Genomic DNA, 23673 nt, shown 5'->3' with positions numbered 1-23673 from the left:
TCTTCCCTGGAGTGCTTTTCTTAAATGAATGCCCTAGGATGTGTGGTCAGAACACTTGAGGGTAGTCTTCCCTCCAGTTTTTGGCATAGATGATATAACGAAATAGTGAAGAAACCAAACTCTCAGGCCAAATTACTGGGGCTCCAGTCCCAGCTCTACTGCATGAATTGTGTGAATTCAGATAAGATGCTTAGCCACTCACTGCCTCCATTTCCTCATCTGTAAATTAGGGATAATAGTAATAAAAATGAACTTGCAATAAGGTTCATTGCAACATTGGTTGTTATGATGATTACAGGGGTTCAAACATGTGATGTGCCTGGCAAATAATAAGCACTCAGTAACTACTGCTAGTATTATTACTTGTACTGGCTCCTTGAATCTCAATTGCTTTAACTCCAACATGGGAAAAACACCTGCTGCTCCATCAAAATTATTTGTGAGAATAAAATAAGAGTTTGCATGTGAAAGTACCTTGTAAATGATAAAGCATTCACAAATGTAAAGTTTCTTCTTATTGATTATTATTATCATTAAAATCAGCCTATAATTAGAGTCACACTTAAATTTGACTTTCCCACAAAAATTTCATTAACCTTTTTATGGTTCATCAAGCTTACTTATAAAAGTGAGCATGCCTAAATCAGGGGCTCTCAAAATCACGATGAATCATTATGGTATAGGAAGAAATTAGTCTCTTTTTAAAAATCTCATCTCTTTTTAATTTGTATTTTTGCACACATATTTCACCATTTATATCATATAACAATATGGTAATAACTGTACACTTTATAAATAGTCATATTTGTTGGTGAGTGCTTAAAATTTTTTTACCGAGTAATATATAATCAAAGGAATACATGATCCAAAAAGTTCAAAGACCTACTGATCTAAAAAAATATTTGATATGAGTACCTTCATACAGTGCTATTTCAGCCCTTCTTGGCAGCAGGTAAGGCAGCTGCCTTAACAATTTTTGTACTCTTTGACCTTATATTAAGGAAGGGATTTACCTTAAGGAAATCATCTGAGATAAACCGATAAACTACATTTAAGAATGTTCATTGCAATGTTATTTATAATAAAAGCCAGAAGTAACCTATATATTCATCAATAAGGAAATGTGTAACTAAATGGTGGTATATTTTTGGGCTCCAGTTTAATAAATATTTGGAACTATTGTAAGAATTATTTTTCAGAATATTTCATGAGGAACTATCCCCAATATAATGTTAAATGGAAAAATCAAGATATAAGGCTGTATATACAGAATAACCCCAGTTCTAGTAAAAAGGCACATATATACCCAAGACTGGGAGGAAATATACTAGCATGCCTAAGTTTGTTATCTCTTGGTAGTGAGTTTAAGTTGCTTAATGTATTCAGTTGTTAAGCTGACTTCATACTTTTAAGCGCCTGTGTCTCCGGCATTAACTTCAGTGCACACAACACCTCCAGACCCTGTTTAGTTCATAGTCCTCCTGTTCCATCCGACCATGCCATTGGTTGGCAGTCAAGCCACTCCAAACTTGTTATCGCCAACTGCTAGCAGCTGCCTTCACATCTCCCTGCGGTGGTTTGCTATGCCTCAGCATGCTTGTTGCCTCTAGCAGGCTCTCCACATCCAATTGATTTCTCCAGACCTACCTGCTGATTTCTCCACCTTGAGGTCATTGAGAACCTCCACCATGGAAGCATTACAGCTGCCCATCAGGCAGCCAGTTTGTCAGCATATTGGGCATGCCTTCACCTGCCTTTGGCCCCTTGCCCACTCCATACAAACTAACTGTGGCAATGCCTGCTTCATATACGTGGCAGCTGACTTTGGTCAGCTCTGATGGTGCCTCTGTTCAGACTTTTCATGGCCTTGGAACTGTAAGCTTTTTTTCTTTTATTTCTCTCCCTCCCTGCCCCGTTGTCTGCTCTCTGTGTTCTTTCACTATGTGTTCTTCTGTGTCTGCTTATATTCTTGTCAGCGGCACTGGGAAACTGCATCTCTTTGTTCTTGCATCATCTTGCTGTGTCAGCTCTCCGTGTTTGCGGTGCCAGTCCTAGGCAGGCTGCACTTTTCTTGCATGGGGCAGCTCTCCTTCTGGGGCACACTCCTTGTGCATGGGGCTCCCCGATGTGGGGGACACCCCGTGTGGCACAGCACTCCTTACGCACTTCAGCACTGTGCGTGGGCTGGCTCACCACATGGTGTCAGGAGGCCCTGGGTTTGAAACCTGGACCTCCCATGTGGTAGGCAGATGCTCTATCAGTTGAGCCAAATCCACTTCCCAGAACTGTAAGCTTTTACCATAAATAAAGCCCCTTAATAAAGGCCACCTTATTTCTGGTACTCTGCATCAGCAGCCCTTTGGCAAATTAAAGCAGAAATGTTATGTTATGTTGCTAAGGGTTTTCTGTTGCTTCTCCTGGCGTTCTTTTTTATTGCAACTACTCCTCACCCTAAATTAGAGGATCCGTTCCTTAAGATTTGATTGACCAGAATTACCTAATGGAAATTGTCAGTGTCTCAATTTTTTACCCCTCCACGGTCAGGGGGCAGAATGCGATGTATTCTATGGGTACGTCATGGCTGTAAAATTATTGACAGCCAGTAGGCCTAACAAAACCGACACTATATATCACTTAAGAGTATGATGCAACCTTAGCCAAGGGATTTCCACAGTCAAGGTCACCTCAGCACAGCTGTAACTTTCAGAAACCTCTAAATAAGGCCCATCATTATAAGAATAGCTTGAATTCTCTTCATGGTAGAAACACCTGGCAAATGACCTGGGCTGAGAATGGTATAAGAGACAGAGACCATCGCAATCATTTGGTTGCATGACCCCTGGACTATATCAGTTCCCATGACATCGGCCTATTCCCACTGTTACTCTTTTAAGAGCACTGCTTAAATATACTCTCTGGAGCATCAGACAGTGCCTGAGACTCACCTTTTTCGAACCATGGGAAAGACATCTGACACCGGAGGCCCCAAACAAGATGTTGTCTTTTCCAGTTTTTCTGCAATTAACATGTATCAGTTTTATAATTAGAAAAAAATGCTGTAAGTTGTACTTGTCTCTCTTAGACTTTGGATTTCATTAATTGAGTAAGTTTATTGGAGTATATGAGTCGTAGGATTGGGAATGATTCTAAGAAATTGTCTTATCTACTTCTGTTAGGATTTCACTGATAAATTTCAAATAAATGATTCCTTTTTCAATATTACAGTGTTAGAATAGTTTTTTTCCTTTATATATATATGTACTTTAGCAATTTCAGATTCTGTTATCTTACTGAGTCTACCACATAATATGGATAATGGCTGGCTATCATTTTGTTCCTAATGCGCATGGTTATGTATCAGTTAAACCAACAATTATTTATTGGGCCCCAGGTAAGTAGGATGGGGCATACAGAAGAAATATATTCCTGAACCCCAGCCAAGAAATTGCATTTTAGGGCAATGAAATTGACCTTATCAAACAGTAAAAAATATTTAACAGTATTGAATCAATATAATTTGTGGGATTGTGACCATACTTGCAATAAGTTTAGACCTCATCCTTTCTTTCAATCTTAGCAACTCACATTTTCAAAAGTTCTAATAAAGAAAGCCATTTTCCAAGTGTCAACTTCCTGGTGCTGAATTTAGTTCAGAAACCAGGAGTACCTGATGTTTGTAAACATTGCTTTCAATCAGAGTTTCTCAACTTAGCTGTATTCCAGAACCTTCTGGGGAACTCTAAAAAAACTAGACACCCTGGACCCACCCCCAGATATTGTGATTTAATTAGCCTGGTTGGGGTGAAGGAGAATTGGGATTTTTTAAATCTCCCTGGATAATTCTAAAATACAGACATTTTTGAAAACCATGAACTCAGTGAAGAATGTTTGAAGAACTGTGAGTTGCTAAAACTGAAAGAAAGGATGAGGTCTAACCTCTTACTGAAAGAGCATTTCTTCTAGAATGATGACATAAGCCTGAGTGTGAAAGGGCAGTGGGGCAGCAACAATATGGCTCTTTTCTGAACTCTGCTGTGCCAGGAATTCAGTGACAAGGGAGAAACTTCACCACGATATGCCGACTCTACCCTTAGATCTTTCTTTGGATGTGCGTGTAGTAAGGAGAGTATCTCTTCCTGCCAAGTTTTTAATCCATTGTAACATCGCAGGGACCCTTCCCTTTCCGTTTCCTCTACAATAATAGTAATAGTTGCCATTTATTGAACCCATATTACGTACCAAGTACTTAATGTACATTCTCTCTGATTCATACCAGAAACTTAAAAAAAGGTTATTTCACACAGAACCTTAAAAAAAGGTTATTTCACACAGACAAGGAAACAAACTCAGTAGTTTGAGTTTTTGATCCATTGTCACACAGGAAATGGCAAATCTAGGATTCATAGTCTGCTCTGCTCCACTCCACTGTCTGTTTTAAGTCTGTGGTATCATGGTGCCTGCCTCCTTGCTGCTCCCTCAGAGGTTTCCTCTGCTCAGATGGGGCATTTCAGATCTTTTATTTTTCCTACTTCAGTGTATGACTGTGCAGACTTGTTTCTAAATGGAACCTCACAAAAGGCTGGGTTTTGCCTTTTTTCTTAATTCTCCTTTCAGGGAACGCTGTGAGGAGCTCCGAGCTGAATTGCTTTGTATTCATCAGAAGAAGGTATGTGAGGAGCGGAAAGCACAGGCAGCCTTTAATGAGGAGCTGAAGAGGCAGAAACTGGTGGAAGAGCAGATGTTCTCAAAACTTTGGGAAGAAGACCAGTTAGCCAAGGAAAAGCGAGAAGCCCAAGAGGCAAGGAGGCAGAAAGAGCTGGTGGAGAACACACGCCTGGGGCTGAATGCCCAGATCACCGCCATCCAGGCACAAAGGCAGGCAGCGCAGCAGCTGAAGGAAGAGGAGGCGCGCCTTGTGGTGGGCCTTTTCAGATGTTTGTCATATGCCATTTGACTCAGTGGATGTTATACACAGTGTGCAGGCCCATTACTGTGCAATTTGCCCAATAGCCTGGACTGGTTCACAGAGCAACAGACCATAGATATCAAGGGCCAATTAATAGTGCCATCCCAAGGATGGGACTTTGGGCAAGTTACTTCACTACTGTGACTCAGTTTCTTCCTTTAACAAATGAGGCAAAAGACACTTGTCTTTGTTGTGAGAATGAAATGGCAAAAATCATGGGCAGTGCCAGGGCAAGCTAGTGGGGCTTTGTCAACAACCCCCCCACATTCTACGATATGGACAATTGACTGTTTCTCAGTCCCATGTAAAGTGCTTTACAACAGCCCCACTCCACCACCACCACCACCAATTTCCTTCCAACCCTATTGCTGCCCCTAACATACAGAGGGTTTTTTTTTTAAAGATTTGTTTTTTATTTATTTCTCTCCCCGCACCCCCACGCCCCGTTTTCTGCTCTCTTATGTCCATTCACTGTGTGTGCTTCTGTGTCTGCTTGCATTCTCAGCAGCACCGGGAATTTGTGTCTCTTTTTGTTGCATCATCTTGCTGCATCAACTCTCTGTGTGTGCAGCGCCACTCCTGGGCAGGTTGAACATTTTTTGTGCGGGGCAGCTCTCCTTGCAGGGCGCACTCCTTGCATGTGGGGCTCCCCTAAGTGGGGGACACCCCTGCATGGCTTGGCACTCCCTGCACACAGCAGCACTGCGCATGGGCCAGCTCACCACATGGGCCAGGAGGCCCTGGGTTCGAACTCTGGGCCTCCTATATAGTAGGCAGGCATTCTATCAGTTGAGCCACATCGGCTTTCCAACATATAGAAATTAAAGATGTCCCTGAAAATGTGCAAAAGCACTTGATAAAGTAGCAGATTTATATGTATTTATATTTTCAACAACTGATCCTTTAATACTACTAATTTTAGTAAGAAGGTATTAATTTCCGGAGAAATCCCAAGTAGTGAAATTTGGAACCATGGAAAATGTCAAAGGTTATTTGGAAAAATAGAAACCTTTTCTGGATCTGAGAATGATTTACGTTGAAGAGTTTAGTAGAAGAGTCTAAATATTTTAGATTCTCCAAGAAAAGCAAAATGGTGGCCCCAAAACTGCTTTATATATACATGTTCTCTGATGTAAGATGCCTAGCTACCTCTATTTCTACTTCCCTTTGGAAGTATTTTTTTAATTTTTGAAATAATTTTAGACTCCCTAAAGTTATAAAAATTAGTACAGAGAATTCTTGTGTACCCCTCCCCAACTTCCCCCAATGGTATCTTATATAACCAAACATTTTATATGTATAACATCATCAAAACCAGGAAATTGACATTGGTACAATACTTTAAACTGAAGTTTTTTCTTATTTAACGAAACGTAAGCCTTATTCAGATTTCACCAGTTTTTAAATACACTCTTTTGGGAACAGGGGTATTGTTCTCTACAGTTTTGTCACATACTGTATAGATTCATGTAACCACTACCACCAAGAGGATTCAGAACTATTCCATCAACCCAAAGAAACTCCCTTGTCCTACTGCTTTATAGTTACACCCTCCTCACAACTCCAACCCATAGCAAGCACTGATAGCTTCTCTATTGCTATTATTTTATCATTTTGAGAATGTTACATAATTCCATCCTTTTTTGTGCTTTATTTTTAACATTTTCAAATAAGTACAAAGGTAGAGAACTGCCATGTATCCATCTTCAGGCTTCAGCAGCTCTCACAGTTGTCATGTTTGTTTCCTCTATCCTTTCTCCCATGTTTATATTTTAAAGCAAATCCTAGACTTTTTATCATTTTCCCTTTAAATACATCTTAAATATGCATCTCAACAACAATATAAATAAGGACATTCTCTTACACAATATACCATTATTAGACCTAAAAAAATAAACAATTTTTTATATCTAAACCCAGCTTCAAATTTCCATCATTGTCTAAACTATTTTATATTTAAATTAGGATACAAATGTCTCTTTTAGGAAGAGTGGCTGTTTAATTTTTTTTTTATTCCAGCATACTTTTGAGATTAGAAGGGATGCTATGCCTTCATTTGTCAACACAACGGGTATAAAACTAGAGCTGTCCTGGCCAAACCAAGACATATGGCCAACTACTTTGAAGTCACTTTTAATCTTGAACAGTTCTCCCTGTCCATCCCACCGGTCTTATATTCTGGATTTGACTGATTATTAATTATTAATTAACCCCATTCTTTAAAAAGTGAGACTTGACATCCCAATGACTTTCATGTATATTTGATACCAATTGCTTTTTCTTAGATCTACAGAGCATTTTCACTTATCTCCTTTGACCCTTACAATTTAGTGAAGATTTACTGCATATGGCATTAATGGAAGAGTCTAGCAGATAACGCCCCTTTTACAAATAGTAATCATGGTATTCATGGCTATTTTGAGTCTCAGCTAAATCAAGCCAAATTGGGAACTTTGTCTCAGCCCCCCTATTAAGTCATCTCCTGTCCCAGCTGCTGGACAAGTACCTACTCTCTCCATGAGGGTTTAGCTGCCTCTGGCAAGAGGATGAATGCCTCAATTTATACCTTCCCAGATTTTTACCAAACCCATAATGCCCAAGATCGTCTGTGCCCCAGTTAAAACTGCTTGGTTGCCCAGGAAATGAAACCCAGGAGGGTCAGAAAGATAAGAAAATGGAAGGGTGGGAGAATATTTTTTTAATGCTTAAAATTTAGTTTTGAATATTTAGCTGATGTGAACACCTGTTTTTAAACTCTTATTGCTGCTTAATATTCCTAAATCTAGATGTGCAGATGTGCATAGAAGAATAAAACTAGAAAGCCAGTACACCAAAATGTGAAGAGTGGTGGTGGGGCACTGGGTACTGGGATTAAAGATAATCTGTCTTTATACCTTCTGCATTTTCTGAACTCCATAAGTATTTATTACTTTATAACTATATACACACACAAAATGATTTTGACAAAGCCTTATTGCTGATTCATCAATGAAAGGGCAAATTTTATCAGTTATTAGCCCCTGTAAATCCAGATTTTTATGTTTGTGTTTCTAAGAAACCCCTTTTTCTTATCTCTTAAATGAAATGCATTAACTTGTTTTGCTTGTTATCTTCATTATTGTTTCACCTTAGGAAAATGATAATGCACGGATTAAACTTGAGAATGAACAGGATAAGGTAAAGAAACAGAAGACAAAGAAGGAAATTAGAGCTTGTTTGCAAAAGGCTCTTCAAGAGAAGATAGAGCATATTCAGCAGGAAAACAGAGAAGAGCAGGACTTGAACATGAAGCTTGTGCAAAGGGCCCTTCAAGACTTACAGGAAGAGGCTGATAAAAAGAAGCAAAAAAAAGTAAGATCTTCAAGTCCTCTTAATAAAAAGAAGCTCTTGTCCTGTGGGAGATGGCCCCATGCAGAGTGAGTGGTACTGGTGCTGCTCTAAGGGTGGGCTATGAGGCCTTGGTATCCACATCATCTGGGAAGTTGTTAGAAATAGTAGTTCGTGGGCTTCACTCCACGATCAGAATCTGAGTCAAAATCCAGGCAGGGACCAGAAATCTATTTTAACAAGCTCCCCCAGGTGATTCTGAAGCTTGCTAAAGTTTGAGAACTCCTGTTCCAGAACATGGTGTGAGCACTGTGATAGCAAATGGGGTCAGAGTAAATGTAGTGATTAAGTTTATCTGCAAACTGGTGAGGCATCACTGAGAAAGGGGCATTTGAGTTGGACCTTTAAGGATATGTAAAGCTTTATCAGGCAGAGTAAGAAAAGGCATCCAGTATTGGTTTAGCTGCCTGCTCCCTTGGAATCTGTGATAGACTTTATATATAATATATATATTTTATTAGAGAAGTTGTGAACTTTTTTTTAAAGATTTATTTTTTATTTGTTTATCCCCCCCACAGACACTTGTGGCTTGCTTGCTCTCTGCTCTCTGTGTCCATTTGCTGTGCGGTCTTCTGTGTCTGCTTGTCTCCCTTTGTTGCGTCATCTTGCTGCGCCAGCTCTCTGTGGACACAGGCCATCAGCTCTCCACTGGTGCAGGCCAGCTTGCCTTCACAGGAAAGCCCTGGGACATGAACCCAGGCCCTCCCATATGGTAGACAGGAGCCCAATTGATTGAGCCACAGCTGCTTCCAGAAGTTGGGAACTTTTAAACAATCATGCATAATGTGCAGAATTCCCATACAACACCCCTCCACCAACACTTCACATTGTTGTGGAACATTTGGTACAGATTATGAAAGAGTATCATCAGACTATTACCACTAACTATGGTCTGTAGCATACATTTGGTATATTTTTTCCATATTGCCCCCCCCATTATTAACACAATACCTTCTTTGACATTGATGCAAGAATATAACAATATTGCTATCAACTATAGTCCATAAGTTACATTAATTGTATTTTCCCATGCTTCTCCATATTCTTTCTACCTTGTAATAGTGATGTATATTTGTTCTAGTTCATAGAAGAACATTCTTGTATTTATACTATTAACCACAATCCTCATCTACCTCTGGGTTCACTATGTTATTCAGTCCCTAGATTATTCTCTAGCTTTCTTTCAATTTCTTTGAATTGGCGTTTACTACCCCTTTCAGCCACAATCCCATTTATAAACCAGCTGTTAGTTAGACTCAATATAATATGTTTCCATCGACTCTATCCATTTCCACACTTTCATAGTCAACCTAATAAAATATTCTACGTACATTAAGCATCAGTACCCCTTCTCAGCCCTCAGCCTACCTCCTAGTAACCTATACTCTAGGTTTTAACTCTATGTGTTTATTCTTCATATTTAGTTAATATTAGCGAGACAATATATGTCCTTTCATGTCTAGCTTATTTCACTCAGTATAATATCTACAGGGTTCATCCATGTTAGCATGTGTCTCAATTTAATTTCTTCTTTCAGCAGCACAGCATAGTATTCCATCATAAGTATATACCACATTTTGTTTATCCATTCATCGGTTGTTTCCATCTTTCTGCAACTGTGAATAATGCCACCATGAACATTGGCGTGCAAATGTCTGTTTGCATCGGTGTTTTCAGTTCTTCTGGATATATTCCTAGTAGAGGGATTGCCAATTCATATGGCAGTTCTATATTTAGCTTCCTGAGAAACTGCCGAACTCCACCATTCTACATTCCCACCAGCAATGAAGGAATATTCCTATTTCTCCACATCTTCCCCAGAGCACATCCTGTTTTCACTCTTTAAAATAAAGGCTACTCTATGAGTGTGAGATATCTCATTGTAGTTTTGATTTACATTTCCCTAAGAGCTAGTGATATTGAACATTTTTTCATGTGCTTTTTCATCATTTGTGTTTTCTCTTTGGAGAAATGTCTAAGTCTTTTTTCCATTTTTAAATTGGATTGCTTGCTCTTTGAGTTGTATGATCTCTTATATAGCATGGAAAGCAAACCCTTATCAGATATGTGGTTTTCAAGCACTTTCTCCCATTGAATGGCCTGCTTTTTCACCTTCTTGACAAAATCCTTTGAATCACAAAAGTGTTTAAGTTTAAGGAGGTCCCATTTATCCATTTTTTGCTTTCATTGCTTGTGCTTTAGATATAAGCTTTAAGATTCCAACACTTACCACCAGGTCTTGAAGTTGGTTCCCTACATTTTCTTCTACAAGTTTTATGGTCCTAGCTTTTATATTTAGGTCTTTGATTCGTTTTGAGTTCATTTTGTATAAGGTGTGATATATGAGTCCTTTTTCTTTCTTGTGGATATGGATATCCAGGTCTCCCTGTACCATTTGTTGAATAGACTGTTCTGGCCCAGACTGGGAGGGTTTGAGAGCCTTGTCAAAAGTCACTTGACCATAGATGTGAGGGTCTATTTCTGAGCTCTTGATTTGGTTCCATTGGTCAATCTGTCTGTCTTTATGCTAGTACCATGCAGTTTTTACCACTGTAGCGAGGTAATATGATTTAAAGGCAGGAAGTGAGAGTCCTCCAACTTCGTTCTTCCTTTTTAAGATGTTTCTGACTATTTGAGGCCCCTTACCCTTTCAAATAAGTTTGATAATTGTGTTTTCTGTTTCTTTAGAAAAGGCTGTTGGAATTTTTATTGGGATTGATTCAATCTGTATATCAATTTGGGTAGAATGTGATAGACTTTTAAGGGTGTTGTGCTTTTACTATAGTTACTTTTTTTTTTCACTGTGTAAACCTTGCCCTTTAAGATTTTTTCTCTTTTTTTATTAATAATTTTTTAATAAAAGAAGGTGTAGGTTTACAGAAATATCATGCATAAAATACATTAAAAAAAGAGTTCCCATATACCACCCTATTATTAACACCTTGCATTAGTATGGTACATTTGTTATAATTCATGAAAGAATGTTTTTATAATTATACTGTAACTATAGTCCATTGTTTACAGTAGGGTTCACTGTGTTGTACAGTCCTATGTTTTATCTTTTGTTATTCTAGTAAGATATGTATGACCTAAAAGTTCCCCTTTTAACCAAAGTCTCATACATAATTCATTGGCACTATTTTTTTAATTAAACATTTTATTTTGAAATAATTGTAGATTCACATGTAATTGTAAAAAAATAACAGAGAGCTCCCATGTACTGTTTATTCAATTTCTTCCAGTGATAACATCTTGTAAAACTGTAGTATAATATCACAATCACGATTTTGACATTAATCCAGTCAATTTATAGAACATTTCCATAACCACAAGGATCTCTCATGCTGCCCTTTGATAGAAACTTTGACTTCTCACTTTCTTCCACCCCTTCCTTAACCCTTAGCAATCACTAATCTGCTCTCCATGTCTATAAATTTGCCATTTCAAGAATGTTACATAAATAGAATCATGCAGTATGTAACCTTTTGTGATTGGCATTTTTCACTCAGTGTAACTCTCTGGGGATTCATCCAGATTATTGTATTCATCAATAGTTTGTTTCTTTTATTAATAATTGCTGGATAATATTCCATGGTATATGTATTCCTCAGTTTGTTTATCTGTTCACCCATTGATGGACATGGGAGTTGTTTCCAGTTTTGGGCTATTATGAGTAGTGCTAAAACATTGGTTTACAGGTTTTTTTGTGAACGTGCATTTTTATTTCTCTGGGATAAAGCCCAGAAGGACCATTGCTAGGTTATATAGAAGTTGCATCCTTAGCATTTTTAAAAAAGAAACTGTCAGACTATTTTTCAGAGCAGCCATACTTTTACATTCTCATTAACAATATATTAATGATCCAGTTTCTCTGCATCCTCACCAGCATTACCAGCATTTGGTGTTGTCACTATTTACTTTAGTCATTCTGATAGATGTGTAGTGATATCCCATTGTGTTGTAATTTGCTTTTCCCCAAGGGCTAATGGCATTGAACAACTTTTCATGTGCTTATGTCTTTTGCCCATTTTCTAATTTAATTGTTTTTTGTTTGTTTTTTTAAAGATTTATTTACTCCCCCCACACACACACCGCAGCTGCTTGTGCTCGCTGTCTGCTCTCTGTGTCCATTTGCTGCACATTCTTCTGTGTCTGCTTGTCTTCTCTTCTCGTCTTCTCTTTAGGTTGTGTCATCTTGTTGCACCAGCTTACTGCATAGGCCCGCTTACTGCACAGGCCAGCTCACTTTCACTAGGAGGCCCTGGGAACCAAACCCAGAACCCTCCATATGGTAGATAGGAGCCAAATCACTTGAGCCACATTCGCTTCCCTGAATTGTTTTTTTCACTTTTTTTTCCTCAACTGAATCATTTTATTTATTTTTTTACAGCTTTATTGAGATATAATTCACATATACTAGTTACCAATTTAAAGTATTCAGTTCATTGGATTTTAGTGTATTCACAGATATTTGCAACTACCACCACAGTCAATTTTAGAACACATTCATTACCTCAAAAAGAAAGTCTGTAGGAAAATGGATATGGCTTAACTGATACAGTGTCCACCTACCATATAGAAGGTCCAGGGTTCAAACCCAGGGCTTCCTGGCCCATGTGGTGAGCTGGCCCATGCGCAGTGCTACTGTGTGCAAGGAGTGCTGTGCCACACAGGAGTATCCCCTGCATAGGGGAGCCCCATGCGCAAGGAGTGAGCCACACAAGGAGAGCCACCCTGTGCGAAAAGCGCAGCCTGCCCAGGAGTGGCACCGCACACACGGAAAACTGACACAGCAAGATGATGCAACAAAAAGAGAAACAGATTCCTGTGCTACCTGATGAGATGGCAAGGAGACACAGAACACACAGCAAATGGGGGGTTGGGCAGGGAGGGGATGAGAAATAAAAATAAATTTAAAATAAGAAACTCTGTACTCTTTAGCTCTCATACTCCTACCTTCCCATTTCTGTACCCACTTCCCAGCCCTAAGCAACCACTAATCTCCTTTCTGTCTTTATAGATTTTCCTATTCTGGATTTTCGTGTACTCATATATGTGGTCTTTTGTGACTGGCTTTTCTCACTTAGCATAATATTTTCAAGGTTCATTTGTGTCATAGAATATTTTAGTACCTCATTACTTTTTATGGCCTAATAATATTCCATCGAATGGATATCACATTTCATTTATCCATTCAATAGATGATAGGCATTTGGGTTGTTTCCACCTTTCGGCTATTATGAATAATATATTTTTTAACAGTTTATTTCTTTCTTTCTCCCCCCTCCCTCCATTGTCTGCTCTCTGTGTCCATTCACTGTGTGTTCTTCTGGGTCTGCTTGTATTCTCATTAGGTGACACCGAGAACCAATCCTAGGACCTTCCAGAATGGGAGAGAGGCGATCATTCTCTTGCGCCACCTCAGCTCTCTGATCTGCTGCGTCTCTTATTGTCTCCACTGTGTCTCTTTTTTGTTGTGTCATCTTGCTGCATCAGCTCCTGAGTGGGCCAGGACTCCTGTGCAGGGCAGCACTCCTGTGTGGGGCAGTACTCTGCACAGGCCAGCACTCTGCCTAGGCCAGCATTCTACCCAGGCCAGCACTCTGTGCAGGCCAGCTCTCTGCATGGGCCAGCTTGCCACACAGTCCAGCTTACCTTCACCAGAAGACCCTGGGCATCAAACCCTGGAGCTCCTATATGGTAGTGGGAGCCCAATTGCTTGAGCCACCTCCGCTTCCCATGAGTAATATTTTTATAAACATTGCTGTGTACATGTTTTTGGGTACACATATGTTTTCAGTTCTCTTGGGTATATACCTAGCAGTAGAATTGCTGGATCATATGGTATCTTTGTGTTCAGTCATTTGAGTAACTGCCAGACTATTTCCCAAAATGGCTGTACCATTTTGTGTTCTCACCAGTAGTATATGAAGGTTCCAATTTCTCCATGTCCTTACCAACACTTATTATCTGACTTTAATACTAGTCAAACCAGTGGGTGTGAAGTGATATCTCACGTGGTTTTGATTTGCATTTCTCTAATAGCAAATGATGTTGAGCATCTCTTTCATGTACATATTGATCATATGCATATATTCCTTGGAGAAGTATCTCTTTGCCCATATTTTAGTTTGGTTATTATCTTTTTATTATTGTGTTGTAATCTATATCTATATATTTAGATACAATTTCTTTATCAAGTATATGATTTGCAAATATTTTCTCCCATTCTGCAGGTTGTCTTTTCACTTTCTTATGGTATTTTGTTGTCATTGTTTTCTTTTTTTCTTGTATTTTTTGAAGTAAATATAATTTTTATTTAATTTTGATGAAGTCCAACTTAACTATTTTTCTTTTGTTGTTTGTGATTTTGATATCATATCTGTGAGTCCTTTGTCAAATCTAAAGTCATGGGGATTTATTACTATGTTTTTCCTTCTAAGAGTATTTGATCTATTTAGGTCTTTGATGCATTTTGAGTGAATTTTTGTATATGGTGTGAAGCAAGTTTCTAAGTTCATTGTTTTGCATGTTGCTATACAGTTATCCAAGCAGTATTTGTTGAAAAGACTGTTCTTGCCCCATTGAATGGTCTTAACACTCTTGTTGAAAATCAGATGTATGGGTTAATTTCTGACCTCTCAATTCTATTTCATTGACCTGATATCTTTCCTTGTGCTAGTACCACATTGTCTTGATTACCATTGCTTTGGTAGTAAGTTTTTAAGTTGGGAAATGTGAGTCATCCTACTTTGTTCTTTTTTGAGATGATTTTGGCTATTCTGGGTCCCTTGAATTTCCATATGAATTTACGATCAGCCTGCCAGTTTCTGCAAGGAAGCCAGTTGGTATTTTGATAGAGATTGTGTTGATTATGTGTATCAGTTTGGGGCCTATTGCCATCTTAATAATATTAAGTCTTCCAATCCATGAACTTAGGATATCTTTCCATTTACTTTAACCTTCTTTAATTTTTTAAAATAAGATTTTCTTGTTTTTAGAGTAAAGGCTTTGTACTTTGGTTAAATTTATTCCTAAGTATTTTATTCTTTTTGATGCTATTGTAAATGGAATTGTTTTCTTAATTTCATTTTCAGATTGTTCATTGTGAGTGTACAGAAATACAATTGATTTTTGTATATTTAATCTTGTACTCTGCCACTTGCTAAATTTGTTTAATAGTTTTACTAGTTTTTTAGTGGATTCTTCAGGCCACTCTTTTTGATGCTTCAGTTGTCCCATCTTGGACCAGTGGTAGTACCTTCAAGTTGGCTGCTTTGCCCTTTGGTACTACCCATTAGTCTTTGATAATATTCTTGCTTTCTGGCATAATAAGATGTCTCTAGTTCATTTTGTACATTTTCCTTTCCAGACTTGGAATCAGTCATTTTCCAAAGTATTCTTGGTTCCTTTAAGTGGCAAATGATATTTAATATAGACTACAACCTGAGAGTTAGATGAACTCATTGCTACTGAATCATTCCTGCTTCTAGTAAACAGAATTAGAGAATCCTTTTTCCTCCCCAAGAAGAAAGTCTTTACTTTATACTGATATTTTCAATTAAAATTAAAATTTATAGAGTCTTTAAAATTTTTCTCCTTTATTGTGATGAAAATCTTGGTTCTTAATGTTAGCATAATTATTTATTATTCTATCTTATTTATATAATATACTGTGTAAATAGTCTTTTCTATATACCAATATTATTGCAAGCAATAAGGTGACTGAATGCAGTTTAAGATTTCTTTGAGGTTCATTTTGTTCTCAGGATATATTACAGTAGGGAGATACAGATATCTATATTTTAAAGTCATTTGGAGTAATTTTATGGATATACAGTTAGGGCCCCAGTAATCTGTATTTCATTTGTTTCAAAGTTTTTTTAATGTTTATTTTTTGGGGGATTGCTTTCTAAAATTCAATTATGACTTTTTCACTGCACAAATAATTTACAGGATTTGGATGTCAATACTTTAAATCAAGGGACGTTCATAAGTCTAGCTCTCATTCCTGCCCTGTTACCCTACTTCTACATCTATAGGTAAACTTTTTTTTTCACTTTATTCCCTATTGTTTCTTTTTGAAAATGTATGCAAATGTGTATATATGAATATAAATATATACATACATATACACATACAGTTATATATTTGTATCCCTCCTTCTTTCACAAAAGGCAGCACAGTACCCATATGATATTTGCGACAATATAGCCTAGAAAAGCTCTCTCCATAGAGGTTTAGAGGGTTATTGTGCATTCCTTTTAGAGCATTGTAAGGGGTACCTTGCACCATTTTTTATTTATCCAGTCCTCTATTAAAGGGTAAATGTATAATTTCTCATCTTTTGCTGTTACAAATAAGAAAGGTAAATTGTCTCCTAGATTCTCTGTCATACAGCCTATTCCCCACACTGTTAGAGGTTTCTCCCTTACGAGCTTTTTAATGATTAAATGATCACAAGGTTTACAATGGTTAACAGAGAGTAACTTGCATTCCCGTGATGCAGAACAGTCCCCCATCCAGAGCCTATGTGTTCAGATACAGTTCATGTCCTCACAAGAATAGACAAAGAAATCACATGACACCACCAACCCCTCCTGCATCCCTAGAATTCACTACCCCTAGCCCACCACCTCCTAGCCATCCCTATTGGCCCTTGAATCTTACCCCAGCCCAACCCACTCCCACTAACTAAGCATGTTCCTGCCTATAGATGTACTGTATAAATTCATGATTGCCTCAGCCAGGGGTGGGCTGAAGGCTGTTCTTCAGACCCCCTCTGTTGGGAGAACTTCCTGATAAACTTCCTGCCTGCAGTCATGTCAGTCTCCATGTCCTAGTGAGCTCCATTTTTTCTCTAACACATACAATAGCTGGAGTGATGTATCTCAGATGACTTCACTCAGCTCCTCAAATCTACCAATATGCTATCACTGGTAATTCAAAATCTTCATTGTGGCCTCCAAGGCCCTTCCACCTCTCCCTCCCTCCCAGCTCCTCCAGCCTCCAAGTTCTTCCTCAAATACACGTTCCCCTCAGGACCTCTAACCTCCTTTTCCTTTTGCTAGAGATGCTCTTCCCCAGACACATGCAGGGCTGACTCCCTCACTTCACCTAAGGCTCTGCCCAAGACTTCCCTCCTCACAGAGGCCTTCCCTGGTCATTGCGTCTCTCATAGCCATTCCCCTCACAGCCCAACTCTGTAGCTTATTATTTATTCATCTATATTCTGATAACCCTGGTAGGATGTAAGCTCTGGGATGGCAAGGACTTTGTTTTATTCACTGCAGCACCTCCAGGGCTAACCTAGCATATAGTTGTTCAATATGTATTTCTTGAGTGAATAAATAATAAGGTAAGATTAGAGCAGTCATTCTGCCAACTGGTGGCATCATAGTAGCCTTCCAGCATCATTTGTTGAAAAGACGAGCAGCACCAGCGTCACCTGGGAACTGGTTAGTAATGCGAATTCTGGGATGCGGACTTGGCCCAATGGATAGGGCGTCCATCTACCACATGGGAGGTCTGCGGTTCAAACTCCAGGCTTCCTTGACCCATGTGGAGCTGGCCCATGTGCAGTGCTGATGTGCGCAAGGAGTGCCCTGCCACACAGGGGTGTCCCCGCGTAGGGGAGCCCCACGTACAAGGAGTGCGCCCCGTAAGGAGAGCTGCCCAGCGTGGAAGTGCAACCTGCTCAGGAATGACGCCGCGCACACAGAGAGGTGACACAAGATGACGCAACAAAAAGAAACACAGATTCCTGGTGCCGCTGATAAGGATAGAAGCAGTCAGAGAAGAACACACAGCAAATGGACACAGAGAGCAGACAACTGGCGGGGGGAAGGGGAGAGAAATTAAAAAAAAAAAAAGAAATGCAAATTCTGGGGCCTCTTTGCTTACCTATTGAATCAGAAACTCTGGTTTCCACTCCCACTAACTAAGTTTCCATCAATCTGAGTTTTAACAAACCCTCCAGGGAATTCTGATGCATGCTTAAGTACGAGAATAATTGGGTTAGAGCAGGAATTGGCATTTTTTTCCCAAAAATTTTAATATAAAGGCCCATATAGTAAATATTTTGTAAGTACAATCTCTGTCACAACTACTTAATTGTATTGTAGGGCAAAAGCAGCCATAGCACACAAATGAATGAGTCTGGCTGGATTCCAATTAATTCTACTTACAAAAACAGTTGGTGAGCCAAAATGGCTCCTGGGGTAGAGGCTTACTGTGTGTACAAGCCATTCTGAGGGTGCAGCTACTCCCTCAGACCTTGCTAATCCTACCTCAGTTCTATGATATTGTCTTGAAAGAGAGTGGATCGGAGATTGGATGGACCAGCACACATGTAGCACCATGAAGGACAGGAAGTCAAGCCAATTAAAAACACCTGCATTATAAGGCAGCAAATTTCAACCTTGGTTGCACACTACAATCATTGGGAACTTAGAAGATACCCATTTTGGAATTTTTAGGGGTGGGACTCAGCCATCAGTATTTTTTAAAGCTCTCCAGGTGATTGTCTAAAAAGAATCAGGTGACTTATCTTCCAGTCACAAGATCAGCACTGTAATAATAGTAGAGACTTATTATTTTATCAAGTTAAGACTTCAAGTTAAGATTTCACCTTCCTGAATTAAAATAATTTAAAATAAAGCTGTATCATTGAAAATTATTTGGAAACTGCTTTGATAAACACGTTGGGAAAGTGCTTGACTTATTTTAAAATGTATTATAACATCTTTACTTTTTTTTTTAAAGATTTATTTTTTATTTCTCTCCCCTCCCCCTTCCCTGGGTTTGAACTCTGGACCTCCCATATGGTAGGCGGATACTCTATCAGTTGAGCCAAACCCACTTCCTGTATTATAACATCTTTAATGGATGCTAAAGAGAGTTCTGCAGGTTAAAAGGAAAAGACAATAGAAATAGATTAAAGTCACATGAAGAAATAAAGATCTCTGGAGTGGATAATGCCATGGGTAGATGTAAATGCTAGTATTATTGTAATTTTGGTATGCAACTCTACTTTCTCTTCCTACAGGATCTAAAAGGCAGGTGCATAGAATATATTGATAAGTCAGTGGTTTGGGGGTCATAATGATAGACATGTGGTTTGTGACAAGAGCTGCATAGGTGTAGGAAGATGGAAGGGTATAGGAACATAGTTTGTGTAAATTATTTAAGTTGAGTTGGTATCAGAGCAAAGAGTTTGCTTTTTTATGGATTTGGAATGTTAAATTTGAGCTCCATTGTAGCTACAAAGAAAGTGTTGGAAAATATGCAAACTGATAGGGGCAGAAGTTGGAGTGCAGGGTGCTGGGGGCAGAGGAGATAGGAGTTGATGCATGATGGGTGTGGGGTTTCTGTTTGGGGAGATGGAAAGTTTTGGTGGTAGAGGGTGGTGAGGGGACTGCAGTGTTGTGAGTGTGATTGATCCTATTGAATGGTATGTCTGGGAGAGGTTGAGATGGGAAGGTTTATGTTGAATATATGTTCCCTTAAATTTTTTAAAAAGAGGGAGCAACTAAAGAGAAAATGACAATTGAATGCAATACATGCTCCAGGATGGGATCTGGTGGGGATGAAAGGCAGCAAAAGCCCCAAATTATTGGGGCGTATGAAAAGGTTGAACACAGACTGTAAGCTTTATATCAATGTTGGATTTCTTGAGCTTGAAAGCTGCACTTAGGATCGTTACATAGGTGGGGTCATTTTGTGCTTGGGAAATGCACATGGCAGTGTTAAACTTCAAAGTGCATGATGTGTAGAGCCTACACTCGGGTGTTCAGAGGATGAATTCATGGGGAGGTAGATGGGTGGATAAATAGATAGATGAATGGGTGGGTGGAATGATGTAGCAAATGTGGCAGGATGTTGGAGTTGGTGGATCTGGGTTTCTGGGGGGTTGTGGTGGAGGTGTGTTGGAGTTCTCTGTATGGGGGCTTGTATTGTTTTTATGGTTGTCCTATAGATTTGAAGGTGTTTCTAAGTGAAAAGTTAAAAGGAAAAAGTGCATTTTAAAATAGTTCAAACAGATACAAAGAATAGTACAACGAACCCCCATGTGCCCATCACCTAGCGTCAGTAGCTATCAACTAACGGTCAGTCTCTATCCCCACCCTTTCCTTGTCATCACCTCGGATATTCTGATGCAAATCCCAGATATCATAATGTTTCATCTGAAAATCTTTCAATATGTATGTAGCTCCAAATAATTGTTGCTCGTTTTAAAAACATCCTCGGGAAACGGACTTTGGCCCAGTGGTTAGGGCGTCCGTCTACCATATGGGAGGTCCGCGGTTCAAACCCTGGGCCTCCTTGACCCGTGTGGAGCTGGCCATGTGCAGCGCTGATGCGCGCAAGGAGTGCCGTGCCACGCAAGGGTGTCCCCTGCGTGGGGGAGCCCCACGCACAAGGAGTGCGCCCGTGAGGAAAGCCGCCCAGCGTGAAAACAAAGAGCAGCCTGCCCAGGAATGGCGCCGCCCACACTTCCCGTGCCGCTGACGACAACAGAAGCGGACAAAGAAACAAGACGCAGCAAACAGACACCAAGAACAGACCCCCCCCGGGGGGGAGGGAAGAATTAAATAAATAAATCTTTTAAAAAAAAAAAACATCCTCAATGTTATTATCATACCCAAAAATTTTAACATAAAATTTTATATTATACAGGAAGAGATGGTAAGGGAACAGAAGATATATAATGAATATGTGGCACAGCGACGTAAGGAAGAAGAAGCTCAGGAGAAAGAATTGGACAGAATACTAGAGGAAGAGAAGGAAAAGAAGTTGGCTAAGGAGGACAGGGAGCTGAGACTTGAAAAGGAGGCAAGGAAACAACTGGTGAATGAAGTCATGTGTACAAGAAAACTTCAAGTTCAAGAAAAATGTAAGGAACTGAATTATAGTTATAATTTGGCCTTAATTTAAGTAGCAATCAAATATTTATTAAATAGGTACTATGGATCAAACACCATATGGGATATAGAAAGAATTAAGGCAACATCCTGCCTTTGCAGGTCTCCTCTAACTGGAGACATGAAGGGCAAATATAGGAAGAGTTGCATATCCCAGCAGAATCTAAGCAGTCATGGGGGAGATGCTCTCGGTATGTCCTTTGAATACTCTATGTGCCTTAGGGATTAGAAAGAGTCAGAAGGGACACATACACACATCTTCCCCTGCTTCCTTTTACCTGTCCTTCTTTTCTTTCCACGGTGTCTCCATGCCTCCATACCTTTGTTCAGGTAGTTTTCTCTGCCCAGGATGCTCTTGACCCTTGAGAAATCCTAGATATCCTTCAAGGCCAGCTCAGAAATCTCTTTCCTTCAGAGGCCCCCGCATTCCCTCATTCAAAAGTAATCATCCTTCCAGAGCTTTCACGTGGCCTGCTTTTACATCTCTATCTTAGCCCACCATTGTATTAATATTCTCTCAGCCTCAGAGAGCACTTGGTCACAGAAGGGAAATATTTATTGAGAGGATGAAGTGTCACCTCTCTGTCCAGCCTAGGGAACTGGAGAGGTAATGACACACTTATTTTAGGGTTGCCTTAGATTTCACACTACTGGCCTTTGTGAAAGAAAGCTCATCATTGTTCCATTGATTAGTTTTCCACTCCAGGAATCATAGCAGCAGTTGAAAATGGTTAAGCCAACATTAGATGGAATTTTTAAAGTGAGAAGAATGCTGGAGGCTGAGAAGTTTCTGTATTCATCAGTGATAAACGTTTTAGAAAATATTGTGAAAATATGGAAAATTTAAGGATCCAGGACTGCTTTTCATATAAACAAGGAAACAAAATCAACCATACTTCCACCTCCCAGGAATAGCTACTATATGAAAAGGGTGAATGTGGACTGTAACTTAGTATATTTCCTTCTAGTACTTACTATGTATATGATTTTTACACTCATAAATTAGGATCATAGTATACATACTGTTTTACAGTCTGCATTTTTTACTTATCATAAGGATTTTTCCATGTCGTTTTTCTTCAGTTGTATGATTTTTAATGGCTGCCTTAAAGTTCATTATGAAAATGGGTGGTAATAGGCCTCAAAATGTCCCCAGTCTTTTTTTTTTTAATTTTTAAAGAAGCTTTAGATTACCCAAATGTTACAGAAAAAATATAGAGGAGTCCCATAATCCCCATTTCCTCCCCCTCCCATACTTTCCCACATTAACAAAATCTTTCATTAGTGTGGTACATTTGTTACAATTGATGAACACATATTGAAGCATTGCTAGTAATCATGGACTATAGTTTATATTATTGTTTACAGTATTTTTCTATTTTGTTATTTTGAAACTTATTTTATTTTATTATTTATTTGTTTTTTGTTTTGTTTTGGCTTCTTTTTTTGAGAGGTTTTGGATCACAGAATGGTCACAACATTGTTCCCAGACTTTTTGTGGTTCTTCTTCCATTGCATGTTACTATCTCTGTGCATAGGGCTTTTTTGTTTGTTTTCGTCACCGTGGTTATTCAAGATAAGTTCCTGTAAATGGATTTTGGGGCCAAAGATATATACATTCTATATGTATATTGGCCAGTTGTATTATTCTTTTGTGAAGTCTCTCTTTATATCCTTTGTCTTTTTTCTATTGGGATGCTTAAGTTCTTCTCATTTATCAGTGCCTTTTATATACAGCTTTTAAAAATATTTATTTTGTAATAAATACTTATTCTTTTTAACATGAATGGCAATAAAACTGTATGCCCTCAAGTAGAGAAGAGTGAGAATTGTATTATCAGTGGTAATTCAGTATGCAGAAAGTTGATCAAAGATTTTCAATGAAAAAAAGAATAAGAGAACATTTGTGTAGATCATAGCATATGTGAACCTTGACTGTTGATCCTAAGATCCAACCTATGGTTACAAGCTCTGCGTTTCTGAAAACAGTATGGCTTTGATGCCCAGAAAGATGTCAGCAAGTCTTGTTTGAAAAAAGTCTTATTTTAAGGGTGTTGTTTGGCAAATAATTACTTTTGCCTTTTTAGTGCAACGAAAAGCAAAAGAACAGGAAGAACATGCTGTGGAACAGGAGCGAATAAATGAAGGTCTTAAAGTTCTTAACCTTGAAGAGAAGGAGAATTTTGCAAGGCATGATTTTCTTTATTATTATTTACTTGCCTTTTAAAATGCAGTTTTTTAAACATAGAGGACAGTGTGCCATAATTTATACATCATTTACATGATTTTATACCATTATTAAACTTTTCCTTCTAAAGGCTCAAAGCAGTTTATAAAATTTCACATAAAAATTTGAACCCACCCTAAATCCCAAAGAAATGAGATTTTCTTCTAATG

The 23673-nt window shown here is 38.8% G+C and overlaps 1 protein-coding gene across 4 annotated transcripts in view; it reads left to right on the top strand.

Moving 5' to 3' along the window:
- The window catches only part of CFAP53 (cilia and flagella associated protein 53), a 77431-nt gene that overhangs the window by 49284 nt on the left and 4474 nt on the right, over window positions 1–23673 (top strand). For 3 of the 4 annotated variants that reach the window (XM_004461369.5, XM_004461370.5, XM_004461371.5), the window contains 4 exons: window positions 4615–4918; window positions 8099–8317; window positions 21032–21248; window positions 23364–23466. In XM_004461369.5, coding sequence (XP_004461426.1) covers window positions 4615–4918; window positions 8099–8317; window positions 21032–21248; window positions 23364–23466 — 843 coding nt within the window. The remainder of the gene's footprint in view (window positions 1–4614; window positions 4919–8098; window positions 8318–21031; window positions 21249–23363; window positions 23467–23673) is intronic. The other variant, XM_023589642.3, reaches the window with a different exon arrangement.

Source organism: Dasypus novemcinctus, chromosome 16 (assembly GCF_030445035.2).
Source record: "Dasypus novemcinctus isolate mDasNov1 chromosome 16, mDasNov1.1.hap2, whole genome shotgun sequence".
In the NCBI taxonomy this organism is placed as follows: Eukaryota; Metazoa; Chordata; class Mammalia; order Cingulata; family Dasypodidae; genus Dasypus; species Dasypus novemcinctus.
Note: the sequence above shows the minus strand (reverse complement) of the source record. Positions and strands in the feature narration are given on the sequence as shown.